At 41.7% G+C, this 26,777-nt stretch overlaps 1 protein-coding gene across 2 annotated transcripts in view; it reads right to left on the reverse strand.

The window, feature by feature from the left end:
* ctnnbip1 (catenin, beta interacting protein 1) overlaps positions 1-26,777 on the reverse strand; it is a 111,284-nt gene that overhangs the window by 38,872 nt on the left and 45,635 nt on the right. Inside the window, exons 3-4 of one of the 2 annotated variants that reach the window (XM_072586118.1) lie at positions 15,689-15,779; positions 15,470-15,518 (exon numbers count right to left, since the gene is read on the reverse strand). In XM_072586118.1, coding sequence (XP_072442219.1) covers positions 15,470-15,518; positions 15,689-15,779 — 140 coding nt within the window. The remainder of the gene's footprint in view (positions 1-15,469; positions 15,519-15,688; positions 15,780-26,777) is intronic. The other variant, XM_072586119.1, reaches the window with a different exon arrangement.

Raw genomic sequence — 26,777 nt, forward strand, 5'->3', positions numbered from 1 at the left:
AACGTGAAATTGAGACCAAGATCAGATCAGCACTGTTAAACTATCATCCATGTCCTATGACTCTACCAACTCTCTCCTTACCCGATTCTTAGGTTCTGAACTCCAATCATTCAGAACTCTATTGTCTACACATTATTTCACAAAGTCCCACTTACCCATAACTCCACCTTAGTTGACTTCTAAGACCTGCTGTATATTCCATTTCAAAATTCTGCAATCTGCCTACAAAAGGTCTTTGAGCCTCAGCCTTTGCAATTTTCCATGCCCTGGCTCTTTAAAATTGCTCTCCATCTCTTCTCCCTGCGTGGTGATTCCATTTCCTCGGGAATTTGGACATTGCCTCAGTCCTCAGGAGTTAGCGCGGGACCCGGATCTCGGGAGTTGGGACAGTCTCCTGGCCGTGGGGGCTTGATGGATGGCTTCGGAGTCGGCGAGTTGGTGGGTCCTTTCCTTTCTCCTGGCGGCGACGCTTCAGCTCCATTGGTGGCAATTCAGTGGGTCCTTGCGGTGGCAGTGGGGGGACGGCTTCAACAACGGTGGAGGCTTTGTGGATCTGGTCCTTCCTTCGACAGCATCGTTCTGTAGCCACGTGAAAGCCAGGAGCCGTGAAGGGAATAAAAAATTAACTTTGTCTCAATTATTTCCTTTTATAATTTCTGTATTTAAATGTTCCCAGATTATGGCAACTTATATATGTTTCACTGTATTCTCATAAATACAAGTGACAATAAATTACTATACAATACTTATATGCAGCATCAATCCAGCTCAGGAGACAACGGGCTGATCATCATCTAATGTGACTATAAAGGCTGACTTGAGAATGAAAGTCTTTCCATACTTAGCACAAACGAATAGAACTGGCCCAAAGTTGACTGATAATCTTTCCTTGTGCTGGGCTCTGTTTTATGCTTTATGAATGTTTTATGTATGTTTCTTTTAGTCCTCTATTTTTTCCATGATGTTCCTGACTGCTTGTCTTCAGGATCTCTGATCAATAGCGAGGACTACATTACATCCACTCCAATCCCGGTCAACCCGAGACCATACTCATAGACATCCTTGTATCCCAGACCTGGGCAATAGCCAACTCACCATTCGAGCACGTCTTCAGAATGTGGCCAGCCTCCATTCGTTTCACATGATTCAGCCATGCTAAAGCCTTACATAAAGCTAAAAGCTTGATAATTTAGTAAATAAACTTCACAAAAGGTTACTTAGTGTCAAGCCACTGATTTCAGTGCTGCTTGATCTGTGCAATGACTATGTTTTATATATAAATGTCAGGACACAAGGTGATTTATTTTATGAGATCCAGACCCTCAGTATTTCAAGAATGGGTTAAGTGGCAGGGATGCGTGTCTAGCTGACCCTGTGCCTGCTTACTCCTATTTACGACGCTATGATCATAGTTAAGGCATAGGGAGGATCTTTCCAGTGCAGAGTATTGTTGCTTTCAGTGAGAATAAATATCCAAACAAAATCATCAAACTTTCCACGTGCAGGAGTGAAATCCGTTTTGTTTAGCACATGAATAGGAGATGGATGTACTTACTAGGAGGGTGGATAATGTTGAGATGTGGACTGACAGAGGCTTGAGAAAGCCAGAGAAGAAGCAAGCTGACGCCAATCATCTGACTGAGGTGATGATGAGAAACAAATGAGCATACTTACCATATTTACAAAACAGTAATCTCATCTCTATAAACAAAAACTAATTCTTACAAACCTGGTTTCTCAGATTACAAAAATTCCACTTCATAACCTGCCTGTTTGATTTGCTAAGACTGTCGTTCTGAGCTCTTGGAGATGTTTGATAATAACGGGATAATATGATTTCATCGCTGGAACAGTCCCAACTCAAAATAAATACTTTGTCTGCCTTTTGACAGAGAAACCAAGGTCCAGTCCAGATGGTGGTTTGGGTTGTTTGAGATCAGTTACTAGTAAACCTGAAATCCCAGGCTAAAATTGCCTCAAAGTTGGGACATGTCCAAATCAGGATGCTATCCAAGATTTGTGGCAGTAAAGTCTCATCATGACATTGTTGCTTTAGTCCTTTAGTCCTGACAAAGTACAGATGCTGTCAGTTGTTGATATATTGAGATAGTGCAGTGTAATGCAGTCACCTTATCCTACACTGAGCTGCATTCAGCTACCTCTCATTGAGGGCTGACATTGATGCAGAGATTCAACATTACATCCAATCAGCAAGTGCTGCCGTCGGTTACCAAAGGATGAGAGTCTTCTAAGATGTCTTCCATACTGTTCCTAAGATCCTTGTGTAGAAGGCAGTAACGGTTCGGACCTTCCTATATGGTTCCAGAAGTTACGACTATGTACAAATGCCACCTCAAAACCCTTGAGGAGAATTTTCAACATTGCTTGAGACAGATTTCCCGCATCAGCTAGGAAGACAGGTGTAACACCAGAGTCCTTGAAGCAGCTAACAACAACAGCACTGAGGCCATGATCACCCGAAACCAACTCTACGTGGGCCGGCCATCTGCTTTCGATACCGAGTTGCAACTACCAAAATCAATCCAATTCACCCAACTCAAGGAACGCACTCAAACAAGAGGATGACAAAGGAAGTGTTTCAAAGACTCCCTGAAAACTTTCTTCAAGATGTCAATGCTGGGGAGATTCTCACTCAGAAGAAACCAATTTAGAGGAAATTCCTATATAAAGAGACAATTCTTTGAGAATGCAAGGTGGCAGAAGTACAGTAATGGAACTGGAGCAAGGGACACCAGCAATCTCAAGGCCAAGAACCAATCCCCCATCTCCTGGAAACACCTGCCAAGTGTGGTTGGAGATGCAGCTCTATGATCAGGTTCATCAGCCACACAAGGACCCACTGAATCCATGACCAGTGACACAGAATTTCTGAGGTGGACAATCATACGTGTTAGTGTCTTCCCAGCTGATGCTGTAAATCTGTCTCAAGCAATGTTGAAAATTCTCAAGGGTTTTGAGATGGCATTTATATGTAGTAGTAAGTTCCAGAACCATATAGGAGGGTCAGAACTTGACTGCCTTCTACACAAGGATCTTAGTAACAGTATGGAAGACATCTTAGAAGACTCTCATCCTTAGGTAACCGCTTGCTGATTGGAGGTAAAGTTGAATCGCTGCATCGATGTCAGCCCTCATCATGCTGACAATGATGATGTAATGTACGTCTGAATAAAGCCAAAAATGTGAATAAGGTACAGGTAATAGAAAAATACAAGGTTTTTGTTTTCACACATCACAACCATTCTTGCATTTGAACCTAGATTCGGAGATACACCACGGCATGAAGGACAGAGAACCTCAAAGATAAACCCAGCACAGCATCTCGTATGATCCCAATTCACTATTTCTCTGTATCTCAGTGAGAGATATCCACATACAATAGTAAAATAGCTTAAACTATAATGCAATATAATTATGGGGAGATGGTTGTGCAGCAGGCTAGTAATCTAGAGGCCAAACTTGTGGCACTGGAAAAGCACAGCAGGTCAGCCAGCATCTTAGGAGCAGGAGAGTTGAACTTTCAGGCGTATGCCCTTCAACAGTAATTGAAAGGCCCAGGCTATTGCTCTGGGCAAATGGATTTGAATTTCAATCATGACAGCTGGTGAAATTCAAACTTAATTAATCTCAGTAATAACAGCCATAAAATGTGCATGGATTGCCATAAATTCCTGGTTCACTTCCCTTTAGGGACAGGGAATCTGCCATCCTTAGAGAGTCTGGCCTACGTGTGACGCGAGTCTCAACTGTGATTGACTTTTACCTGCTCTCTAAAGTAACCTCACAATTCACTCAGTTAAAGGGCAATTATGGACGGACAACAAATCAGGGATGCATATATCTTATTAAAGAACAAAGAGAAATAAAGATTCCTCAACAGAAATCTAGGTGTACCACCAAGTCATCTCATTGCCAGAGGAATTTATAATGACATTAATCGTATGTCAGATAAAACTAGAAAAGCAGAACATATATGGAAACTAATGTATTCAATCATAGGGGTGGTAGCAGGTTCTACATTCAATCGGATTCCAGTCACCAAACAAACTCCACTTGCATTGTTACCATTCTCCCTTAATTCTGACCTGCTTCAAGATTTATTCTTCCATGCAGATATCCGTGACAGCCATTTACACAAAATAACACACCGAGCACTTTTGAGTAAACCTACCCTGCTGATTACCTTAAATCCAACCGGAGAAGCTTCACTAATCCACTAATTTCATGCAGGATTATAGCAATAGCTTTTAGTACTTTCATAGTGTAGACTAATTATACAGTGAGCTCTGGGTTTAAATACTGCTGGCACTTATACAAGGCCAGTGTGCTGCTAATTGCACAGTAAAATATCTAATTATGCATTAAAACTCTGAATTCTAGATTTACTTTGTCAACTTTCCAAATATAGATCCCAGCAACAACACTTAAATTGGAACTGCCCCGTTGATGTCACATTGTAATTTGTGGCCCTCTTGTGGGGCAGCGGTAGTGTCCCTACCCCTGGAGTGAAAGACCCAGGTTCATCTCCCACCAGCTCGAGAGGTGTCTAATAATATCTCAGAACAGGATGATTTGAAACACAGGTTGATAAAGCAAAAATGTAACTGCATCTTTGCCCAGAGGAAGCATTGTAGCACCACTACTGACTTACAGAGACATCTCCAATGTTTTAACAATCCAAGATCTGATATTAAGCTAAAACAGAGGAATACCTCAGAAAAACAGGTATTTTTCCTCCCAAGGATCCTACGCTGAGAGCAACCATTTTTGGTTTAAACTTAGCTCATTCACTCAGTGCAAGTTAGCATGTAACACTGCTGGTAGAAGTTAAGAAGGTCCCAAAAATATCAACTGTCATTGATTTCTGATCCAGCTGGTGACATTTTGCTAGCTTAGCTCCATGCTCCTTTTTCACAAACTGAGTGTAACCTGAGTACAAACAAAGAGTGTATATGTGAAAAATAACATGGTTTGTAAATGGCAAAGCCGACTTGCCACAATTGCGGAATTGTTCTCCAACATTAATGTTATGTTCACAGAGCGTGTGAGAAACCCCATAAAGGGAAAACAACCAGATGACAAACAAAAGGTTTTACAGTTTACTGTAAAAAAGAATTTATGAATAATCTGAACATGCCATGTGTAGGTGGAACTTCACTGGATGTTAATCACTGCTTTATATTCATAATTTGCTGATAATGGCACAGTACCTCTAAAGGTGACAGTAAACTCAAAATAGCACACACAGTTGCTAAAAGCAGGTATCAAAGCAAGCAGTCTGCCATCCTTCTAAATACAGAGACATAGAAAATAGAAGAAGTAGGCCATTCAGCCCTTGGAGCTTGCTCCACCTTTAACACGATCACGGCTGACCATCCAACTCAGTCCCCTGTTCCCAAATTCTCCCCACATCCTTAGGTAGCAGATATAAAACATTGCTCCATTATACAACCTAAATGCCAGATCAGTATGCTTTAGAGGCAAATAGCAAGTGAATTGCTCCGTACCAACAATCAGATGCTGGTCTTCCTCAATTTGCTGATTTTGGAACAATTTATTGTCTCTATCATAAACAGCAGCACGGTGGCACAGTGGTTAACACTGCTGCCTCGCAGCACCAGAGACCTGGGTTCAATTCCCGCCTCAGGCGACTGTGTGTGGAGTTTGCACATTCTCGCCGTGTCTGCGTGGGTTTCCTCCAGGTGATCCGGTTTCCTCCCACAATCCAGAAATGTGCAGGTTAGGTGACTCGGCCACGCTAAATTGCCCAGTGTTAGGTGAAGGGGTAAATGTAAGAGAATGGGTCTGGGTGGGTTACGCCTCGGTGGGTCGGTGTGGACTTGTTGGGCCAAAGGCTCCTGTTTCTGTGTGCAGTTCTGGTCTCCAAATTTGAGGAAAGACATTCTGGCTATTGAGAGAGTGCAGCGTAGGTTCACAAGGTCAATTCCTGGAATGGTGGGATTACCTTACACTGAAAGACTGGAGTGGCTGGGCTTGTATACCCTTGAGTTTAGAAGACTGACGGGGGATCTGATTGAGACATATAAGATTATTAAAGGATTGGACACTCTGGAGGCAGGAAAAATGTTTCCGCTGATGGGTGAGTGCCAAACCAGAGGACACAGCTTAAAAATACGGGGTAGACCATTTAGGACAGAGATGAGGAGAAACTTCTTCACCCAGAGAGTGGTGGCTGTGTGGAATGCTCTGCCCCAGAGGGCAGTGGAGGCCTAGTCTCTGGATTCATTTAAGAAAGAGTTGGATAGAGCTCTCAAGGATATTGGAATAAAGGGTTATGGAGATAAGGCAGGAACAGGATACTGATTAAGGATGATCAGCCATGATCATATTGAATGGTGGTGCAGGCACGAAGGACAGAATGGCCTACTCCTGCACCAATTGTCTATTGTTTCCACACTAGAAGTAATCTAATACCCCCTTTGAGTTTGATCCTTTGTTTCTGGGCCTCTTGCAGTATTGCGGGATGCAAATGAAGAAAAGATTTTCTGGGTATTTCCTTAAACTGACCTCTGAGATGATGGCCAGTTTTTTTAATCTCCCAAATACATAAGTAAGAGATATTTTCTATCCTTTGTTATTTTATTCAGTTAGATTGTGTCTGAAATCAGTCATCGCCAAGTGCCCCAAAATATCATCTCAAATCACAGCTATGGCTTTTCACCCACATACCATCTTTAAAAATGCATTACTGCATTGTAACAATTCTAACAGTGTACAACTTCCATTGATCCTCCTCTTACCACCCCACTGGAAAGCTTAATTAGATTGGTTAGACAGGAAGCCACATTAATCAGCTTACATTTTTCTAACTGCTCATTTACTCCGTCCCAGATAATTAATTCCATAAAATTTCCCACCATTCCACAATGTGGCCAAGCTTGACAGTGTTCACGTCTGATGCCTGTCCTTGAACACTTTACAGTTAAGGTCATTGGATAAACAATCAGGGACTAGACCTTCAGCTGATTATTCCTTACAGCTGAGAGATCTTGAATAGAATTGCAGCAATTCAGCTGGTATATATAAAAAAGCACCCCCTCTTGGGTATGCATGGTTCAGCAGCACAGAGCTTGGTCCAATTATTTGCCACTTCATAGGGTGCATGTGTGAAAGAAAGCATATGGTGACTGATTTTTAAGGAAATAGACTTTGATAATCATACCAGTTTTCTCTTATTTTCCTACCCTACCGTTCTCTACTCAGTAATAATACAGAATTAGAATGAAGGATATACTTGCACTGCTACGGGACAGAACAATCCATTCTAACCAAAATATTTTTGGACACAATGCCAAAATGTGCCTGCAAGCACTGCATGAAAAAATTGCTGACACTGAGCACAAAATGTACTGTCCTGAACCCCGGGTAAGTAGGCTTGGAATGTTATCACCACTATAACACACAAAAAGAGCATTGTCAATATGAATTTCTAGTTTACTGTTTCAGCATTGCTGACAACCTGAAGGTAACAACTCTTTGTTGCTAGGGTAACTGGATTAATTTTCTGAAAGTCAAGCACAGCTCATTTGAACATTAGCTACACCCAGTTCTCAGGTGTACACACTTTTTGATTTGGAATGATGGAATCAATTCGGGAGAACATTCAAATAAAATAAAAAACTACAAAAGATAAATGAAAAAATGCAATTTTTCTCAAGTACTCTTCCTTCAGCCTTTTTTTACCTCCTTTCCATTTCTCTCTTCTACCTCGTGTTACAGATCCGTGCTGAGGCAATTTCACAGGTAGTATTTACATTGTGTTACCTCACCTTAGTGCTCACTCTTCATGTGTGATTCTTGACAGAAAAAGTCAGCAAGCTCATTCATTGTAGAGGTGGATATCAGAAGTTAGTCTGACCTGGTCTCATTCAAATTGGAGCAGATTTTATTGATATGCAAATGAAACCCAGAAACAGCACGGAAACAGACCCTTCAGTCCAACTTGTCCATGCCGACCAGAAATCCTAAATTAATCTAGTCCCATTTGCCAGCACCCAGCCCATATCCTCTAAACCTTTCCTATTCATATACCCATCCAGATGTCTTTTAACTGTGGTAATTGTATCAGCCTCCACCACTTCCTCTGCCAGCTCCTTCCATACACAGAACACCATCTGTGTGAATAATTGGCCCTTACATCCTTTTTACATCTTTCCCCCCCTCACCGTAAACCTCTACTCTCTTGTTCTGGGCTCCCCCATCCCAGGGAAAAGATTTTGCCCATTTATCCTATCCATGCCCTTCATAATTTTATAAATCCCTGTAAGGTCACCCTTCAGCATCAGGGAAAACAGCCCCAGCCTATTCAACCTCTCCCTATTGCTCAATTCCTCCAACTCTGGCAACATCCTTGTAAATATTTTCTGAACCCTTTCTCGTTTCACAACATCGTTCCGATAGGAGGGAGACCAGAATTGCACGCAATATTCCAATAGGGGCCGAACCAACATCCTGTACAGCCGCAACATAACCTCCCAACTCCTGTGCTCAATACGCTGACCAAGAAAGGAAAGCATAGCAAACACCTTCTTCACTATCCTACACTAGGAATACTGAGATTAACTTCAATAGTCCCATAGTCTATCCAGCAGATCACAATCCTGGATCTGGCACATGAAGGAGTGATATTCTGTATTGTACACTTACCTACCAAGTAATTAAAGAATGCCCTCAGTAATTCCAGTCGAGATCTATCACCTGGAATCCACACCTGATTATACCGAGCATCAAGTATGTCAATGTAAGAAGTGAACACTGATTAACTGCTTGCAAAATCCAATCAAGGGCCAGAGGTCCTGGGTTCAAATCCCACTTACTCCAGGCATGTGTCGTAACACATCTGAATAGGCTGATTAAAAGTATGTACTGAATCAGAGAACCCTTACAGTGCAGGAGCAGGCCATTCTGCCCATCAAGTCCACACTGACCCTCCGAACAGCATCCCACCCTGACCCACACCCCTATTCTATCCCTATAACCCATGTCTAATCTACCTAGCATGCACATCTCTGGACACTATGGGCAATTTGGCATGGCCAATTTAACTAACCTGCACATCCTTGGACACTAGGAGAAAACCGGAGCACCCAGAGAAAACCCACACCGACATAAACTCCACACTGTGGGAACATAGACCGTCACCCAAACTCAGGGCAACTCCGATTTTAGTTGGTAACTGTTTCTACTCACACTTTAAGGGTGCTTCTGGCATAGTGGTAGTGTCCCTACCCCTGAACTGAGAGGTCTGTGTTCAAGTCCCACCTGCTCCAGAGGGGTGTAGTAACACCTCTGAACAGGCTGATCAGAAAGATAGGTTAAAATTAAAAGAAAGGCTCTGGTGGTGCAGTGGTAGTGTTCCTACGTCTGAGCCAGGAGGACAAGGGTTTATGTTCCACCTGCTCCAGAAGTATATAATCACATCCGAGCAAGATCATTACAAAATAACTTTAAAGGGTCTTGTAACACACTACTAGCGTTCCTATTTCTGAGCTGGAAGGCTTGGGTTCAAGCCTGGCAGCATCTGTGAGGAGAAAGCAGACTTAATATTTTGGGACCCTTCCTCAGGAGAAGGGTCACTGTACTGGAAATGTTAACTGTGCCTTTTCTCCACAGATGCTGCCAGACCTGCTGGGTTTCTCCAACAATTCCAGTTTTATGTTTCAGATTTCCAGTATCCCTAGATCATTGTTCTTTCTTTTTGGGATTCAAGTTCTACCTGTTCCAGACGTGTGTCATTATGTGTCAGAACTGGTTGATTAGAAATATCTCAGAGCTCTTGTGACTGTGTTCCTAACTCTGAGCCACACAATCTGGGTTCAAGTCCCACCTGATCCAAAACTTGTGTAATAGCATCGCTAAACAGGTTGGTTAAAGCATCGAGAAAATCTCCCTTTGATAAGACGACAAGTTATGTTGCAGCGGCATGCCCCCACCTCTGGTCCAGGAGACCAAGGTTCAAGGCTTGCTCATCCCAGAGATGTGTTACGTATCTGAATAGGCCAACTGAAATATCTATAACTGACACCAGGGTCTTGCAACTTAATGTTTTTAACATTGAAAACATTCCTGCAAATATGCACATTAGCAATTGGGCAGTCCAGTGAGTTAGGCTACATCCTTTTCATTTTAACACGGCATAATAAATAGTGATCTTCATTGGCCACGACTTCATATCCTGAGGTTTGATTATCCTTTCATTCTCCTCCCCATCCCCCCAAACATCATTAGAAGAATTATCCCTAATTACCAACAAACAATGCTTGTGGAAGCATGCATGTGATTTATAACAGCAGAACTATTAGTCAGTGAATCAAAATTATTTACAAATATACTCAAGTGAAAAATACCAGCAACAAACTTAAGTTACAGAAGTCATGATTTGGAGATGTCGGTGTTGGGCTGCGGTGTACAAAGTTAACAATCACACAACACCAGGTTATAGTCCAACAGGTTTAAATGGAACCACACTAGCTTTCGGAGTGATGCTCCTTCATCAGGAGGTTGTGGAGTACACGATTGTAAGGCACAGAATTTATAGCAAAAATTCTGTGTCTTACAATTGTGTCCTCCACAATCACCTGATGAAGGAGCAGCGCTCCGAAAGCTAGTGTGCTTCCATTTAAACCTGTTGGACTATAACCTGGTGTTGTGTGATTATTAACTAAAGTTATAGAACACCTTTAATGTAGGGAAATGTCACAAAGTGAAAATAGATAACAGGAATGAAACCAAGAATAGTTGCAAACAATAGGTGGAGATGGTGCCCAGACATATAAGAGTTGAGTGAAGGAATGGATAATGGCGAGTTGAGAACAAAGAAAAGTGAGCCATTAGTGGGTGAAAATGGGTTGGCTATGTTCAAACCAGCAATGTGATGACTAGACCTGGGGTGTGGAGGTAGTGGGACATGGAAGGTGGTGCTCAGGTCATAAAATTATTGAATTATGAATCCTGAAGGCTGCAGGGTCCCCAAGCGGAAAATGAGATGCTGGCCAGGGAACAGAGCGTTGAAATAGCAGGCAACTGGAGGCTCAGGGTCACTTCTGTGCTCAGAATGTAAACATCCTGTAAAGTGGTCACCCAGTCTACATCACATTTCCCCAGTGCAGAGCAGACCACATTGACAGCAGCAAATATAGTATACTAGATTGAGTGGAAGTGCAGGTAAATCACTGCTGCACCTGGAAAGTGTATCCAGGGTTTTGGATAGTGAGGAGGGAGGTAGTAAACTAGCAGGTGAGACTCCTTCCACGATGGCATGGGAAGGTACCGGGTGGCGTGGGGAGATATTGGGAGTGGAAGAAAAGAGGACCAGGGTGGCCCAGAGGGAACTGTCCCTATAGAAGGCTGACATGAGAGAGGAAGGAAACATGTGTTGGAGGTGGCTTATGATCCTTTGGATGTGCATGGTGGTAAGATGGAAGGTGAGGACCAGGGGGGTCCAACAGTTTGTGTGAGGGAAGAGAAGTGTTGATGCCAGCAGTGTGGGGAATGGGTCAGACACGGCTAAGGGTCCTGTCAATAACGGTGATAGGGAATCCTCAAATCAGGAAAACGGTAGATATTTCTGAGGGCCCCCATCTTGTGCAGCTTTGGAAATAGAACCAATCTGATTCAAGAGTGGGATACAGACAGACTCTAACCTCAGATCTTTAACGCATTGTCTGAGCTGAGATGTCACTTATTTTTTATAAAACCTTAAGTTATCTTGAGAATGCGACTTAAAAGTAGTTCTGGAATTTATATATTAATGAAACCTGCAAACCATTCTAAAAGTAGAAAGACTCTACACGATTTGTTCAATATATACAGTTGCACGTCACTGTAATCTTTTGCTATAAATTCTGTGTTTTATGCTTTTGGTCCACAGCTCCCTGATGTTGGAGATGCACTCCAAAAGCTAATGCTTCCAAATAAATCTGGTATGTGATTTCTAAACTTAGTCCACCCCAGTCTAACACCGGCAGCTCCACATGGCTGTCACAGATGATGTTCAAGTTGTAAAGTTATTGAACTCGATATGGAGTCCTGAATGCTGCAGGATCCTAAGCAGAAAATGAATGTCATCAGTGTGACAATGCTGCTCCTTTAACAAGGTTATGTTGTCCTAGGTCTTTTTCAAGAGGGGTTGTAAAAGGCAGAGGTTCCAATTTGGAGAAGGTGAGGACTGCAGATGCTGGAGATCAGAGTCGGGTGTGGGGTGCTGGAACAGCACAGCTGGCCAGGCAGCATCAGAAGAGCAGGAGAATCAACATTTTGGGATTTCTGGTGAAGGGCTTATGCCCGAGACGTCGATTCTCCTGCTCCTCGGATGCTACCTGGCCCGAGAGGTTCCAATTTGTCTGGGATTTGGGGGTCTTCGCTAATAGCTAACAGATACTGCCCAAGGCAACAATCAGGGTTAGGTTTTTTTTTACAAAAAGCAGTTGTACAATGAATGGGGAGTGGTCAGATCTCCCAGTTCAGGGATTTTTCTAGTTTGGCATAGTTTTAGCTGGGGACCCAAAGAAATGGCTCCAGCGGAGAGAGGTTCCATGCCGATTCTCTCTCTGGCATCTCTGTTGTAAGAACCTGCGTTTGAATTTACCTTTTTGCCAACAGGTGTGTTTATGGGGATGTTGCAGGAAATTGGAACAGCTTCATTAAGTTGCTATAGGGTCGGATGGGTTTTCAGATAGTTTAAGTTATTCTATATACTGTTCTCTTTTGCTCGTGCTTCATTCAGTAGTCTGTAAATAAGTTTGGTTTTGTTTAAAACTGACCAACTGCATCACTCCTGGAATATCCACCATACACCTGCTTAAAACAATTAGAAAAGTTAGGGTCTGGGCTCCTTTCTTGAAATGTTTTGAGGGGGTCAGGCCTGGTCCACAACAATCGGTAATAATTTAACACCTTTGGCCTATGACCAGCTAGTGTACTAAGGACCTTGGGCAAAATAATGGCAGAGAACTCTTTATCTTCACCATGAGAGGCATCCTAGGCAAAATGGACAGCAACAGCAGTAACATCCAGTTCCTGTACATGAGGAAATACCACATTTAAAGATGGAGGAGAGTCCCAATTTATAAACAGCCATATGCACAGGGTCAAAAGGGTATCAGCTGCTTACAGGAAACTATTCAATATTCATTCTGAGGGCAGATATTGGGCTGGGAGGCTGATAAAGCCAGCAATGACCCAGTTTGTCTCTGGTAGACAATGGTAGGTCAGTATTGTTAGAAAAGCCTCGATTAATAATCCAGAGAACCAACATTCAGACCCCAGTCTCAGTTTGAGAATCCAAATTCAGTTAAGAAAAATGGAAATAAAAGCCAGTATCAGCAAAAGTGACTGTGGAATTGGTGTAAAAGTCCATCTATTTCACTAATGTACCTCAGGGAAGGAATTTGTCATTTGCACACCTCTTGATGTAAACATGGCTCGAGTTCCACACTAATGTGAATGCCTCTTACGTGTCAGCTGAAACAGCCTAACAAGTCATTGGTGTGTTCTAAAGCACTACAAGTGGCAAATAGGGAGGGGCAATAAATAGTAGGCTTGCCAGCAATGTCCACATCCTGAAAATGAGTTTTAGAAATTTAATTACCCATGAGTCATCTTACAAGGCTCCTTGGGGAATTTTGGACCTGTTTCCTTTAATGCAGTCTTTCTTTGAGAAGAGCTGCGATTTATGAAAATAAGCAAATGCTAACAATTAATTTAAAATGATTTAAAAATTATAGCACATTTCTACTCACCCCATCTCTGCACACACCACTAATTCATCCCCATTCTTGGCACGAAGGGAGGACGAAGTCAGCTTTCACTTTTTTTACGCCTACATTTCAAATTAGCTAGCTTCTATGGAGATCCAATAAGTGGCATCATTGCCCTCGGGGAATGTTCCACCTGATAATGAGCTAACTCCACAAGCAAAAATATCTACTCTTCCCCCAAGTGCTATTGTCAACTTACACTCTCTCAGTAGCATCCCACCAATCTACATAAACCAGGACAACAGAGATCCCCCCTCACAACAATCTGTATTTATATAGCATCTTCAACATAACAACACATACCAAGCTGCTTCATGGCAACATTATAAATCTGACAGAGCCACATGAGATATTAGTCAGATGGCAGAAAGCTTAAAGATATAGGTTTTAGGAAGTATCTTAAAGGAAGAAAGTGAGGTAGAGAAGCAGAGAGAATAGGGCACAGAAATACAGAGTCTAGAGCTTGGGTAATTGAAGGCAGCATCAACATGGTGGATTCATTAAAATTTGGCAATATTGAAGAGATCAAGTTTAAATGCGTGCAGATACCTTGTGCAGCTGGAGAATAGGAATGGCTGTGGTCATGGACAGCTTTGGTAAGAATTTAATAATCAATACATCGCTCAATAAGTCAACAAGTCATTTCCTTCAACAGTATTTAGGAGTGAAGTCTCAATGCATATTTACAGCTCTGTATTTTAAGATTGATCTAATTTACTTTAATCTATAAAGACACTTTTCAAAAACAATCGCTTTGACAAGGCTTCAGGACATCTGTTGTACTATCTCCTTGTGCTTGAATGTCTTTTTAAAATAATGCTCATGTTAAACACTGTATTCTGTCAAAAGTGCTATATAAATATTGGCCTCAGGTTTAAGTCTGAACAACTTGTACTTTTGGCAGATTAAATTGTAATAGAATGTCTAATGTTATCTCAAAACATACAAATCCTACATAAATTGAAAAACTGAAATACAAGATTAAGCAGCAGGGCATTTAATCCATATGGGGAAAGACTTAACCACAGAAGCAGAGATGTTCAGCAGCTTTTCCTGATCAGAAGCAGACATTAATTGTAATGAATTAGAAACTCAGGACCAATGTGTTTTAGGCAAATATATAAAAGTCAAGGAACAAATGATTAGAAATAACATTGTACAGTACCCTCTGTCAAGTAGTAAAGCACAATTTGAAATGTTGTAGGGTCACTATAATCATTCTATCATATCATATAGACTAGCTGAGAGAAGTAGAAGCGAGTGCACGTAAGGAGCCTTGCATCTCTATTCTGCAAGGAATAAGGGCAAGGTTTGAGATCCCAATGTGTTCTTTACTAAGGCAGGGAATAGAACAACAGATCTCCCAGCTGTTCCAGATTCATAAACAGTTGCAATATTCTACGATCATGCAAGGATGGTAGTTCATATTATGATTCTGCAATACTCAGCTCTAGCCATTAGAAGCCCTCAGTAAGCTAAGTAAATAAGGCAGCCTCAACTTGCTAACATTCAGTGCTTGATTTACCACATGCGACTGAAGATTTATCCAGCATCAGGCCCTGGTTCTGACAAAATAAATCTGTACATCAAATATAAATATGCAACACTAAGAATTAAAACCAACTGCCACGAATGCACACTCAGAACAATAAAATATTGTGGATGCTAACCTGAAACAAACAAAATGCTGGAGAAACTCAGCAGTTGGTCTGGCAGCATCTGTAGAGAGAGAAGCAGAGTTAATGTTTTGAGTTTTCTTCATAACAGAAGGAGTCATCATAATAGAGCTGAAGCATTAACTGTTTCTCTCTCTGCAGATGCTGGCAGATCGGAGTTTCTCCAGCACTTTCTGTGCTGGTTTGCTCATTCTTAATTGATCTTTCACTTACCTTGATCAATCGGATGCTGTGGAAGTTGACTAAGCTGGCTGTTCACTACTCCTGCATAGGTTCGGAGAAATGCTTCTTCACTTGGAGTGAGCTATTAAAATAAAGATCCTGTTTTACTTTCAAACGTTGATGAGCAGCTTTTGTGATAGTAAAAGTCCATTTAAATGATCTTCTTAAGCAGTAAGTTTAAGTTCTTTCAAAACTCTAAGCATTGACATAAAAATGACAGAACGAGATGACAGAAATGATATAGTAATCAAGAAGTAACCAATAAACCCATCAACCTAGTTTGCACCATCTTTAGGTAAAGTGGGAGCATGCCAAGTTGAAACGAATTTTGATGTAAGTATTTGAGCCAAAACAGACAGAAAACATTGGAAAAAGACTCACTGTTTACCCAGCTCAACAGTTAATATAACTTGTGGGACAAATGCAGCCAACGTTACCGCAGGAAATACAAAACTCATCCTCAACTCTCTTTAACATGATTGATTGGTTTATTGCCACGTGTACCTTATTTATGAGCAGTACAGGCAGATCATAGTAACAAGGATGAACAGATCAAAGGTTGTAAAAAAAATTACACAGAGGCATACAGGTTACATTGCATAGGGTGTGTGCTAGGTGAGACCAGCTTTAGCAACAGCAGCATTATTTGAGGTTGGAGGGAGGGAGGAAGAGAGAGAGAGAGAGAGAGAGAGAGAGAGAGAGAGAGAGAGAGAGAGAGAGAGAGAGCGAGCGCGAGAGAGCGAGCGCGAGAGAGGGACAGACAGAGAGTGAGAGAGAGACACACAGACAGCAAGAGAGAGGCAGACACAGACACAGACACACACACACACACAGACACACACACAGAGTGAAGAGAGAGACAGACAGACAGACAAACAGAGAGAGAGAGAGAGTGAGAGACAGAGTGTGTTCAGAGTTTCTGTATCCTTTGCCTGATGGAAGATGTTGTAGGAGATCTTTACTGGGGTGTGGTGGGTCTTTGATGATGTTGGCAGCCTTTCCACAGCAATGAGCTGTGTAAATAGAGTCCATGGATGGAAGGTTGACATCCGTGATGGTCTGTCCTGTGCATACCACCTTCTGTAGTTTCTTACAGTCCTGATCTGTTAGGCTACAGTTCTATTTCTTGAACAGCATCAGTACTTGATGTAGCCGATCATCCTTCATTTTATGTACCTCAACCACCTGAAAGCGTGATTAGAACAAGTAGGAGTTGCTATTACTCAAGGGTCAGCATTTTCCCAAGGATTGCTATGCTGCCTAGGCTGATACATTGAGGTGTCATATCCAAGGTGTTTCACTGTGTGTCCAAATACATAAGCAGTGTGTTTCTGAGCTGACTTTGTTCTTCAAAAGGAACTGAAAATTTACAAATCTTGTTAATAACTTACCTTGTAGGATGGTGGATTAAATTAATTTCAATGATTTCTCTTTAGTTGTTAGAAACATCCACTGGAGGGAACTGCTAAGTAATCTCATTGAAATACTCAAGGCACAAAGGGGCACAGATAAAACAAGCATGAATGGAACTGAAACTGCTAGGCCCCTATGATAAGAGGGCAACATAAAGATCTGGCTGAATACTGGCAGAAAACCAGACATCAGGCTCAGTCTGCACAGAGTTCCCTACCAAAGGCCACTGAGACCAACGGGGCAGAGGACAAGAGTTCAGAGCTCATGAGCCAGGAGATGCCTCAGTCCTGATCTTTTGCTAACTTGGCATCACTAGACACCTGCACGTAGAGTGAGGTAAGACATGACAGTCTTCCAATTGCAGTAATTTGGTCCCATTTTTGAAGATGAAACAGGCAGAGAAACTGTCTGGATGTCACCCTTGATGATAGTAAAGTATCTCCAGCAGCATAGGGGAAGTGGACATCTTTTGAGAGAGGAGCCCAGGAGCCACATATAAATTAAATGCCTTTCTGCTAACATTATCAATTCCAGCAGGATCAATGGTGAAGGACAATGGCAAGCACAAATTCAGAATAACGTAACTGGGGTTGAGACCAACATCATTATCATGGCCATGGATTCTGCTAGAGAACAAAGGGAAGCAGGGTAAAAATAATAGTTCTGTTTTAATTAGTTTGTGCAGAAGTTGGTCAACATGTATGGGTAGTCACAATTATGGACTGAATCAGCAAAGTTACAAGAGTTAAGCAGCTACAGGCAAAAAATAATAAAGGGGAGAGAAATATTACATTACCCTATATTTCCTAGACATTGCAGTTAGGGAGATAGACTGCAACGGTCTTATCCAGTTATCAATGTACTATGAACCCATCCAAAAAAAAAAATCAATTCCTCTTTTATGCTAATTAGCTGTGGATCACCATGTTGTAGCAAATAGCCAAACTCAGAGTCCTGAGAGAGGGTCAATGAACTAGGAATGTTTACTCTTTCTCTCCACAAATGCTACCAGACCTGCTAAGTTTCTCCAGCAAATTCAGTTTTTGTTTCAGATTTCCAGCAACCATTTTGTTTCACCCAGAACAAATAATAGATATATATTAGGTTGATTATCATTTGCTCCTGTGCTGCCTCAATTATTTCAGCTTTCTTTCCTTAGGAAGTGTACCATTTTCCCTTCAGAATCTATACAAGCCTGCCTAGTTATGCATAGTCAGGCTTACTTTGGATAGCACGTTCCTAACTCTTGCATCAAAGGGGTTAATTTTGTGACTGGTTTCACTGTGTTGTAGCAATGGCAGGAAAACCACCACAGGAAATTTAACTTTCCTCTGTAATCCTCTGCAGGAAAACAGCACAATTCAGAATTCAGAAGAGACTTATGGTACTGACTATCATGACTGAAGTATGACACTGTACAACACTACTGCTGTTGCAAGCAAGCATATGTCATGGTCTATCCTCGTGGAGTTGTATTCAATTTTATTTTACAACAGCAAAAACGCCACACAGCAATTATGCTGAAAACAAAATATTAAAGGGGCTAAATAAATGAATCTTCAAGATTGAAAATCTACGTCATGGTCCAAACAGACCAATTGTTACTCTCCCTGACTGCTGACTCTGAGCATGGGAGGATGGGAAGGAAATCAGCCAAGGTCACTGGACAGTAATGAGCTACACAGGCACCTTCAGATATGTGGACAGGATGTAACTGGGCTTTACTGTGATCCACCCTGGTTTGGCTCTTGTTTACAGAATGGTCACCCCAACAAGACAGAGATGATTCAGTACCTGGGGAACAAAGGCTCAGCGAGACACAATGGTTGGAGGAAGTGCCTTTTTTTCTGGTGAATGATACAGATGCCAGTAAATAATTTCAATTAAACTAATTTTGCTGTGGTATGTCAGATTTAAAGAAGCTGCACAAAATTAATTATTTTTGCTTTGGGTATCATATGAAGCTTCTGTTGAGACTATTTCCTTCGATTCATGGTAACCCACCAACTCTCCACCTCAAATTCACTGCAAGCTGGTAAGCTACAACTTTCCCTTGGACTCAGCAATTCCCTGAGAGAAAACATTTGCCAACTCTGGTTGGAAGTATTCCTGAAGGTTTCCCAGCTCCCCACCCACACCTTCAATATTTTTGTAACTAATAAACTAACACCCAAACAAATTGCTTTTGGGCTTTCTCATGAGTTTTCTCCCACATTGATCACAGCAGCAGCAAGGAGTTTCAAAAGCTCTAGGCTAACTCTAGAGGGTTGACACTCTGGCAGCTCGCCTCCATGCAGTGTATTCCTGAGAGACAACACGTGGGCACTCAGCCAAACAGGACTTAAAGCCATTATCAGGCAGAACTCTCTGCTCTCCCACAGTCAAACCTACCAAGTTGGTGAAGGACGAGGGTTATCTGTCATCACCTCAGGAACAACTCAATAGTGATGCCACATCAATGTTATTCTAGTAAGTTGTATGTGCGTAGATCTTGTGTTTATGTTAAAATATCAGAGACTGGGCTTTGTAACCTTTTGTAATTAAATCGATCAGCTTGTACACCATGTCCCTGTGAATACAACTCACCTTTTCTGACACTAAAGGGTCAAAGGCTGGAATAAGTACACAATTCAGTCTTTTGTTTAAAGCTAAAAGATATTAAAGCAAAACTTCTAACTAATTCAGACTTGCTTATGACTTGATTTAACAATTAAGTGCCTATTTTCAAAGGCAGTTTGCATACTGGGAAAACATAGGGAGAATGAAGCCAGTTTCAACCAAATACGCTGGAAGCTCCAGTGCTCTCATCCAATTACTGGTGCACCAACAGGCGCTTAAAATACTAGATAGTTCTTTCTATGTTCAGAAACCTCGCACTGAAATGTTCCATATAGAGTCATAGAGATGTACAGCAGGGAAACAGACCCTTCCATCCAATTCTTCCATGCTCGCCAGATATCCCAACCCAATCTAGTCCCACCTGCCAGCACCCGGCCCATATCTCTCCAAACCCTTCCTATTCATATACCCATTCAAATGCCTCTTAAATGTTGCAATTGTACCGGCCTCCACCACTTACTCTAGCAACCACCCTCTGCGTGAAAACGTTGCCCTTTAGGTCTCTTTTATATCTTTCCCCTCTCACCCTAAGCCTATGCCCTCTAGTTCTGGACTCCCCTAACCCAGAGAAAAGACTTTTGTCTATTTATCCTATCCATGCCCCTCATAATTTTGTAAACCTCTATAAGGTCACCCTTCAGTCTCCGATGCTCCAGGGAAAACAGCCCCAGCCTGTTCAGCCTCTCCCTTTAGCCCAAATCCTCCAACCCTGGCAATATCCTTGTAAATCTTTTCTGAACCCTTTCAAGTTTCACAACATCTTTCCAAGAAGAGGGAGACCAGAATTGCACGCAATATTCCAACAGTGGCCTAACCAATGTCCTGTACAGCTGCAACATGACCTCCCAACTCCTGTACTCAATACTCTGACCAATAAAGGAAAGCATACTAAACACCTTCTTCAATATCCTATCTACCTGCAACTCCACTTTCAAAGGAGCTATGAACCTGCACTCCAAGGTCTCTTTGTTCGGCAACACTCCCTAGGACCTTACCATTAAGTGTATAAATCCTGCTAAGGTTTGCTTTCCCAAAATGCAGCACCTCACATTTATCGGAATTAAACTCCATCTGCCACTTCTCAGCCCATTGGCCCATCTGGTCAAGATCCTGTTGTAATCTGAGTTAATCCTCTTCGCTGTCCACTACACCTCCAATTTTGGTGTCATCTGCAAACTTACTAACTGTACCTCTTATGCTCACATCCAAATCATTTACGTAAATGACAAAACGTAGAGGGCCCAGCACCGATCCTTATGGCACTCCATTGGTCACAGGCCTCCAGTCTGAAAAGCAATCCTCCACCACCACCCTCTGTCTTCTACCAAAAGAGAAAATGCTGGAAAATCTCAGCAGGTCTGGCAGCATCTGTAAGGAGAGAAAAGAACTTTCATTTCATGTCTAACTGACCCTTTGTCAAAGCTTTGACAAAGGGTCGGTTAGACACGAAACGTCAGTTCTTTTCTCTCCTTACAGATGCTGCCAGACCTGCTGAGATTTTCCAGCATTTTCTCTTTTGGTTTCAGATTCCAGCATCTGCAGTAATTTGCTTTTACCCTCTGTCTTCTACCTTCTATCAAAATGGCTAGTTCTCCCTGTATTCTGTGAGATCTAACCTTGCTAATCAGTCTCCCATGGGGAACCTTGTCAAACGCCTGACTGGAGTCCATATAGATCACATCTACTGTTCTGCCCTCATCAATCTTCTTTGTTACTTCTACAAAAAACTCAATCAAGTTTGTGAGACATGATTTCCCACGCACAAAGTCATGTTGACTATCCCTAATTAGTCCATGCCTTCCCAAATACATGTACATCCTGTCCCTCAGGATTCCTTCCAACAACTTGCCCACCACTGACATCAGGCTCACTGGTCTATAGCTCCCTGGCCCGTCTTTACCACCTTTCTTAAAAGCGGCACCACGTTAGCCAACCTCCAGTCTTCCGGCACCTCACCTGTGACTAGCAATGATACAAATATCTCAGCAAGAGGCCCAGTAAACACTTCTCTAGCTTCCTACAGAGTTCTAGGGTACACTTGATCAGGTCCTGGGGATTTATCCACCTTTATGCATTTCAAGACATCCAGTACATTTTCCTCTGTAATATGGACATTTTGCAAGATATCACCATCTATTTCCCTACAGTCTATATCTGCCATATTCTTTTCCATAGTAAATACTGGTGCAAAATACTCCTTTAGTATCTCCCCCATTTTCTGCGGCTCCACACAAAGGCCGCCTTGCTGATCTTTGAAGGGCCCTATTCGCTCCCTAGTTACCCTTTTGTTCTTAATGTATTTGTAAAAACCCTTTGGATGCTTCTTAATTCTATTTGCCAAAACTATCTCATGTCCCCTTTTTGCCCTCCTGTTTTCCCTCTTAAGTATACTCCTACTGCCTTTATACTCTTCTAAGGATTCACTCGATCTATCCTGCCTATACCTTACATATGTTTCGGTTTTTTTCTTAACCAAACCCTCAATTTCTTTAGTCATCCAGCATTCCCTATACCTACCAGCCTTTCATTTTACCCTTACAGGAATATACTTTCTCTGGATTCTCGTTATCTCATTTCTGAAGGCTTCCCATTTTCCAGCCGTCCCTTTACCTGCGAACATCTGCCCCCAATCAGCTTTCGAAAGTTCTTTCCTTATACCATCAAAATTGGCCTTTCTCCAATTTAGAACATCAACTTTTAGATCTGGTTTATCCTTTTCCATCATTATTTTAAATCTAATAGAATTATGGTCGCTGACCCCAAAGTACTCCTCCACTGACACCTCAGTCACCTGCCCTGCCTTATTTCCCAAGAGTAGGTCAAGTTTTGCACCTTCTCTAATTGGTACATCCACATACTGAATCAGAAAATTTTCTTAAGCACACTCAACAAATTCCTCTCCAACTACACCCTTAACACTAGGGCAGTCCCAGTCTATGTTTGGAAAGTTAAAATCCCCTGCCATAACCACCCTATTATTTTTACAGATAGCTGAGCTCTCCTTACAAGTTTGTTTCTCAATTTCCCTCTGACTATTAGGAGGTCTATAATACAATCCCAATAAGGTGATCATCCTTTTCTTATTTCTCAGTTCCACCCAAATAACTTCCCTGGATGTATTTCCAGGAATATCCTCCCTCAGTACAGCTGTAATGCTATATCCCTTATCAAAAATGCCATTCCCTCTCCTTTCTTGCCTCCCCTTCTATCCTTCCTGTAGCATTTGTATCCTGGAACATTAAGCTGCCAGTCCTGCCTATCCCTGAGCTATGTTAAATCTTCAGAATGCACTAGGTTTATAGAGAAATGGAAATCAAACAAGACATTTCTTAAAATGGCAGGGTTGATCTACAGCAAATAGGACCATTTTCATTCCAGAGTACATCTATGACTTTCTTTTATCGAAATGATTTAATCTGGAGCCTCTGCTCATAGTTTAAGAGTTTTGCAAAGCTAAACATATATAAGTGCCACCTTCAAATAAAAATCATAAACAGCACCAAGTCAAATAACCCACAGTCTAGGCTGTTGCATGACAAACACCCATTCTGATGAGAAAATGGAGGGTTTGAGTGAATCATTTTGCAAGTAGGAGTCAAAGCTTTAAAACAAAATGAGATAATGAAGATAATGTGTGAAAAAGAGAGGAATTAAGTTTACTTTAAACAGGGCTACCTTCTTAAAATTAAGATGTAATTCTGTAAACATTGACAGCCATCTGCAGCTCGCTGAGCGCCCAGGGGATGCTCTTCCTCATTCTTATCTGCATATTTTGCAACCTTTCCATAATGCTACTCTGCTGCATTATTAGGTGATATACATCTTCATACAATGTTGGAGAAGCTCCAGATCAGAAAAAAAATCGCCTTAACTGGGGCACAGACAAGGGATACTCATGAAGTTCCTTCGCAGATGCACTGTAAATTTAGAGAACTACAAGTCAATTAGAAACAGCTCATTGTTATAAAATAGAAGGACCAAAATATTTGAAAATCACAAATTACAAACTTTTATTTTGCTGGGCACATCTAATGTAAAGGTGGACAGTTTATACGGGTTTCTGAGGGGTTGTATCAACAACCTCAGAGGTTCAAATTGACCAAAAACCTAACTATGCCAATTCTCACAATTCATTCACAAGATGTGGGTGTTGCTGGCTGGGCCAGCATTTATTGTTGCTTGAAAAGGGTTTCTTAAGTCACACACTGGTGAGCTGCCTTCTTTAACAACAGCAGTCCATTTGCTGTAGGTATACCCACATTACCATTAAAGAGGGAGTTCCAGCATTTTGATGCAGCGACAAAGAACGAACAGCGATATATCCCGAAGTAAAAACTGCGACTGCAAGATCAAGACATTGGGAATTCAGCCATAAACAACCTGCCTTCTGATTCCCCAAAGCCTATTAATCTTCTACAAAAGAACAAAGTAGGGAGTGAGATAGAATACTGTCCTGTCTGAATGACTGCAGCTCCAAACAACACTCAAGCAGCTTGACATCAAACAGGACAAAACAGCTGGCACTTACACAGTGGATGGGTGCACCATCTAGGAGCTGCTGCAAAGCTGGTAAAAAAACTCTCAAGACCCTGAAGAGACATTATTTTGACCCCCCACCTACCCTAGTCAAGACCCCCAGTAAATCCAGTGAACTGGAGACTCACTGCCCTTTTACAGTTACATGCACAGTCTAGTGAGTTTGCCCCGTTGAATGCAAAATTCATTTCAAAAACGAGGGGTAAAGAATAACCAACAAGCAGTGTGGTTATGATTAGGTGTCTAGCTCTCACGAGGACAATAAAATCCACATTTATTGACTTACCATTTAAGATCCGGTTTGTTACACAAGAATAATGTTTTGTTGCATGACTATATCAAATGCATTTCACTCTGGAGTACCATAAACCCTGAAGGGCTTTAATACCAGACAAGTTGTTGCATGAGTGACTTCTATTTCTCTCCATATCAAAAAGCACACAAAGGAGAGATTAAAATTAGTTTCATGGGTTGTCACTTAATTTAAGCATATATTTTAATGAGGTTTCACAGAGCTGGCTAAAATTCCTAGCTCCCTGTGTTTTGGTCCTTTGAATTATGAATTAGGTATTTAACAAATATTACTGTCACCTGAATATAGTTTTGCAGCTAACTGCTGGTAACAGAGACCGAATTTCTGACTTCTCCAACTGCCAGTTCTTAAGTATTTATATCCAAATTCAGAATTGGTCAGAGAATGGTTGAATAGTCACGTGTTGTGTTATCCCTATGGTTTTATTAACAAATGCTCATTTAACACCCATACTCACAAACATATTTCTAGAGCATGAATTGGTCCAAACATAGACAAAAAAAATCTGAATTTAAGAGGGAAGTAAGGGTGACTGCTCTTGACAACAAGATTAGTATTTGACTTAGTGTGGCATCAAGGGACTTAGCAAAACTGGAATCAATGGGAACCAGGGAGGAATCTCTCTGGAGTTGTTGCCAAATTCAAAGGCCAATGGGTGTGGTTGTTGCAAGTTAACTATCTTAACCACAGACATCTCTGCAGGAATTCCACAGGGTAGTGTCTTAGGTTCAACCATCTTCAGCTGCTTTATCAATGACCTTTCTTCCATTAGAAGGTCAGATGTGAGGATGTTTCCTAATAATCGCATAATGTTCAGCATCAACTGTAATATCTCAGAGAGTGAAGCAGTACATGTTCAAACACAGCAAGACCTGGATAGCATTCAAATAAAGGCTGATAAGTGGCAAGTAAGTTCTGCCCTATACAACTGCCAGGCAATGACCATCTCCAACTACAGGGAATTCAATCATTGGCTTTTGACATTCAGTGGCATTACATTTGCTTAACTGTGATTATCAGCCTAGGGGTTACCATTGACCAGAAACTGAACTGGATCAGCCATAAAAATACTGTGTTTGTAAGGGCAGGTCAGAGGTCAACTTCTGTGACAAATAACTCACCTCCTGACTCCTCAAACCTGACTACCAACACCAAGGCACCAAATCAGGAGTGTGATGGAATCATCTCCTCTTGATTGCTTGAGTTTACCTCCAATAACATTCAAGAGCTTAACACCATTCAGGACAAAGCAGCTCACTTGATTTGACACCTCAGCTTTCAACATTTATTCCCACCATCACCAAAGTACAGTGACAGCAGCGTGCATCTGTCTACAATTTGCTGTGCAATACCTCACCAAGACGCCTCAGACAGCACTCTAACCCTACAATATCTACCACCTAGAAGGACAAAAGCAGCAGATACATGGGAACACCACCAGGTTCCTATCCAGGCCACACACCACTGAGTTAGAAATATATTGCAATTCCAGTGTCAAAATCTTGGAATTCTCTAACTGTGCCATGGGTGTAACTATAGCTATGGACTGCAGAGGTTCAACACCAACACCTTTTCAAGGCAATAAATGTTGGCCTTGCTAGTGATACCCATATCCCGCAAATTTAAAAAAAATTAAGACTGCGCAAAATATAAAGTCAGATTTTGACCACCTTCACCTGAACAGACTTATGGAAAAGGTAACATTATATGTACAGGGCTATGGGTAAAAGAGGTGAGAATGCTATTAATTGGTTAGTGCTAAATTATTAGACTACTCATCTCTAATCCAATACTTGATATCTGAAATTGCCTCCAATTAGAATTGAGAAGACTGAAGCCATTGTTTTAAGTCCCTGCTCCCAACTTCATTCTGTAACTGCAGATTCAGCCTTCTCCCTGGTGACACTCAGATTAAACCAGACTGATCACAACCTCGGTGTCATGTTTGATCTTGAGTTGAGCTCCCTACTCATATTCATGCCATCACCTATTTCCAGCTCCATAACCTCATCTGACTTCACCCACCTCAATTCATCTGCTGCGGAATCCCTCATGCAAGCTTTCCAAGCCCAACTACTCTAACCTGCTCCTGGCTGGTAGACCATCTTCTACCCTCCTTAAACTGGAAGTCATTCAAAACTCTTGCTACCTGTGACTTCGCATGCGACAAAGTCCAGTTCCGAGATTTTAAAATTGTCA

Source organism: Chiloscyllium punctatum, chromosome 16 (assembly GCF_047496795.1).
Source record: "Chiloscyllium punctatum isolate Juve2018m chromosome 16, sChiPun1.3, whole genome shotgun sequence".
Classification (NCBI taxonomy): Eukaryota; Metazoa; Chordata; class Chondrichthyes; order Orectolobiformes; family Hemiscylliidae; genus Chiloscyllium; species Chiloscyllium punctatum.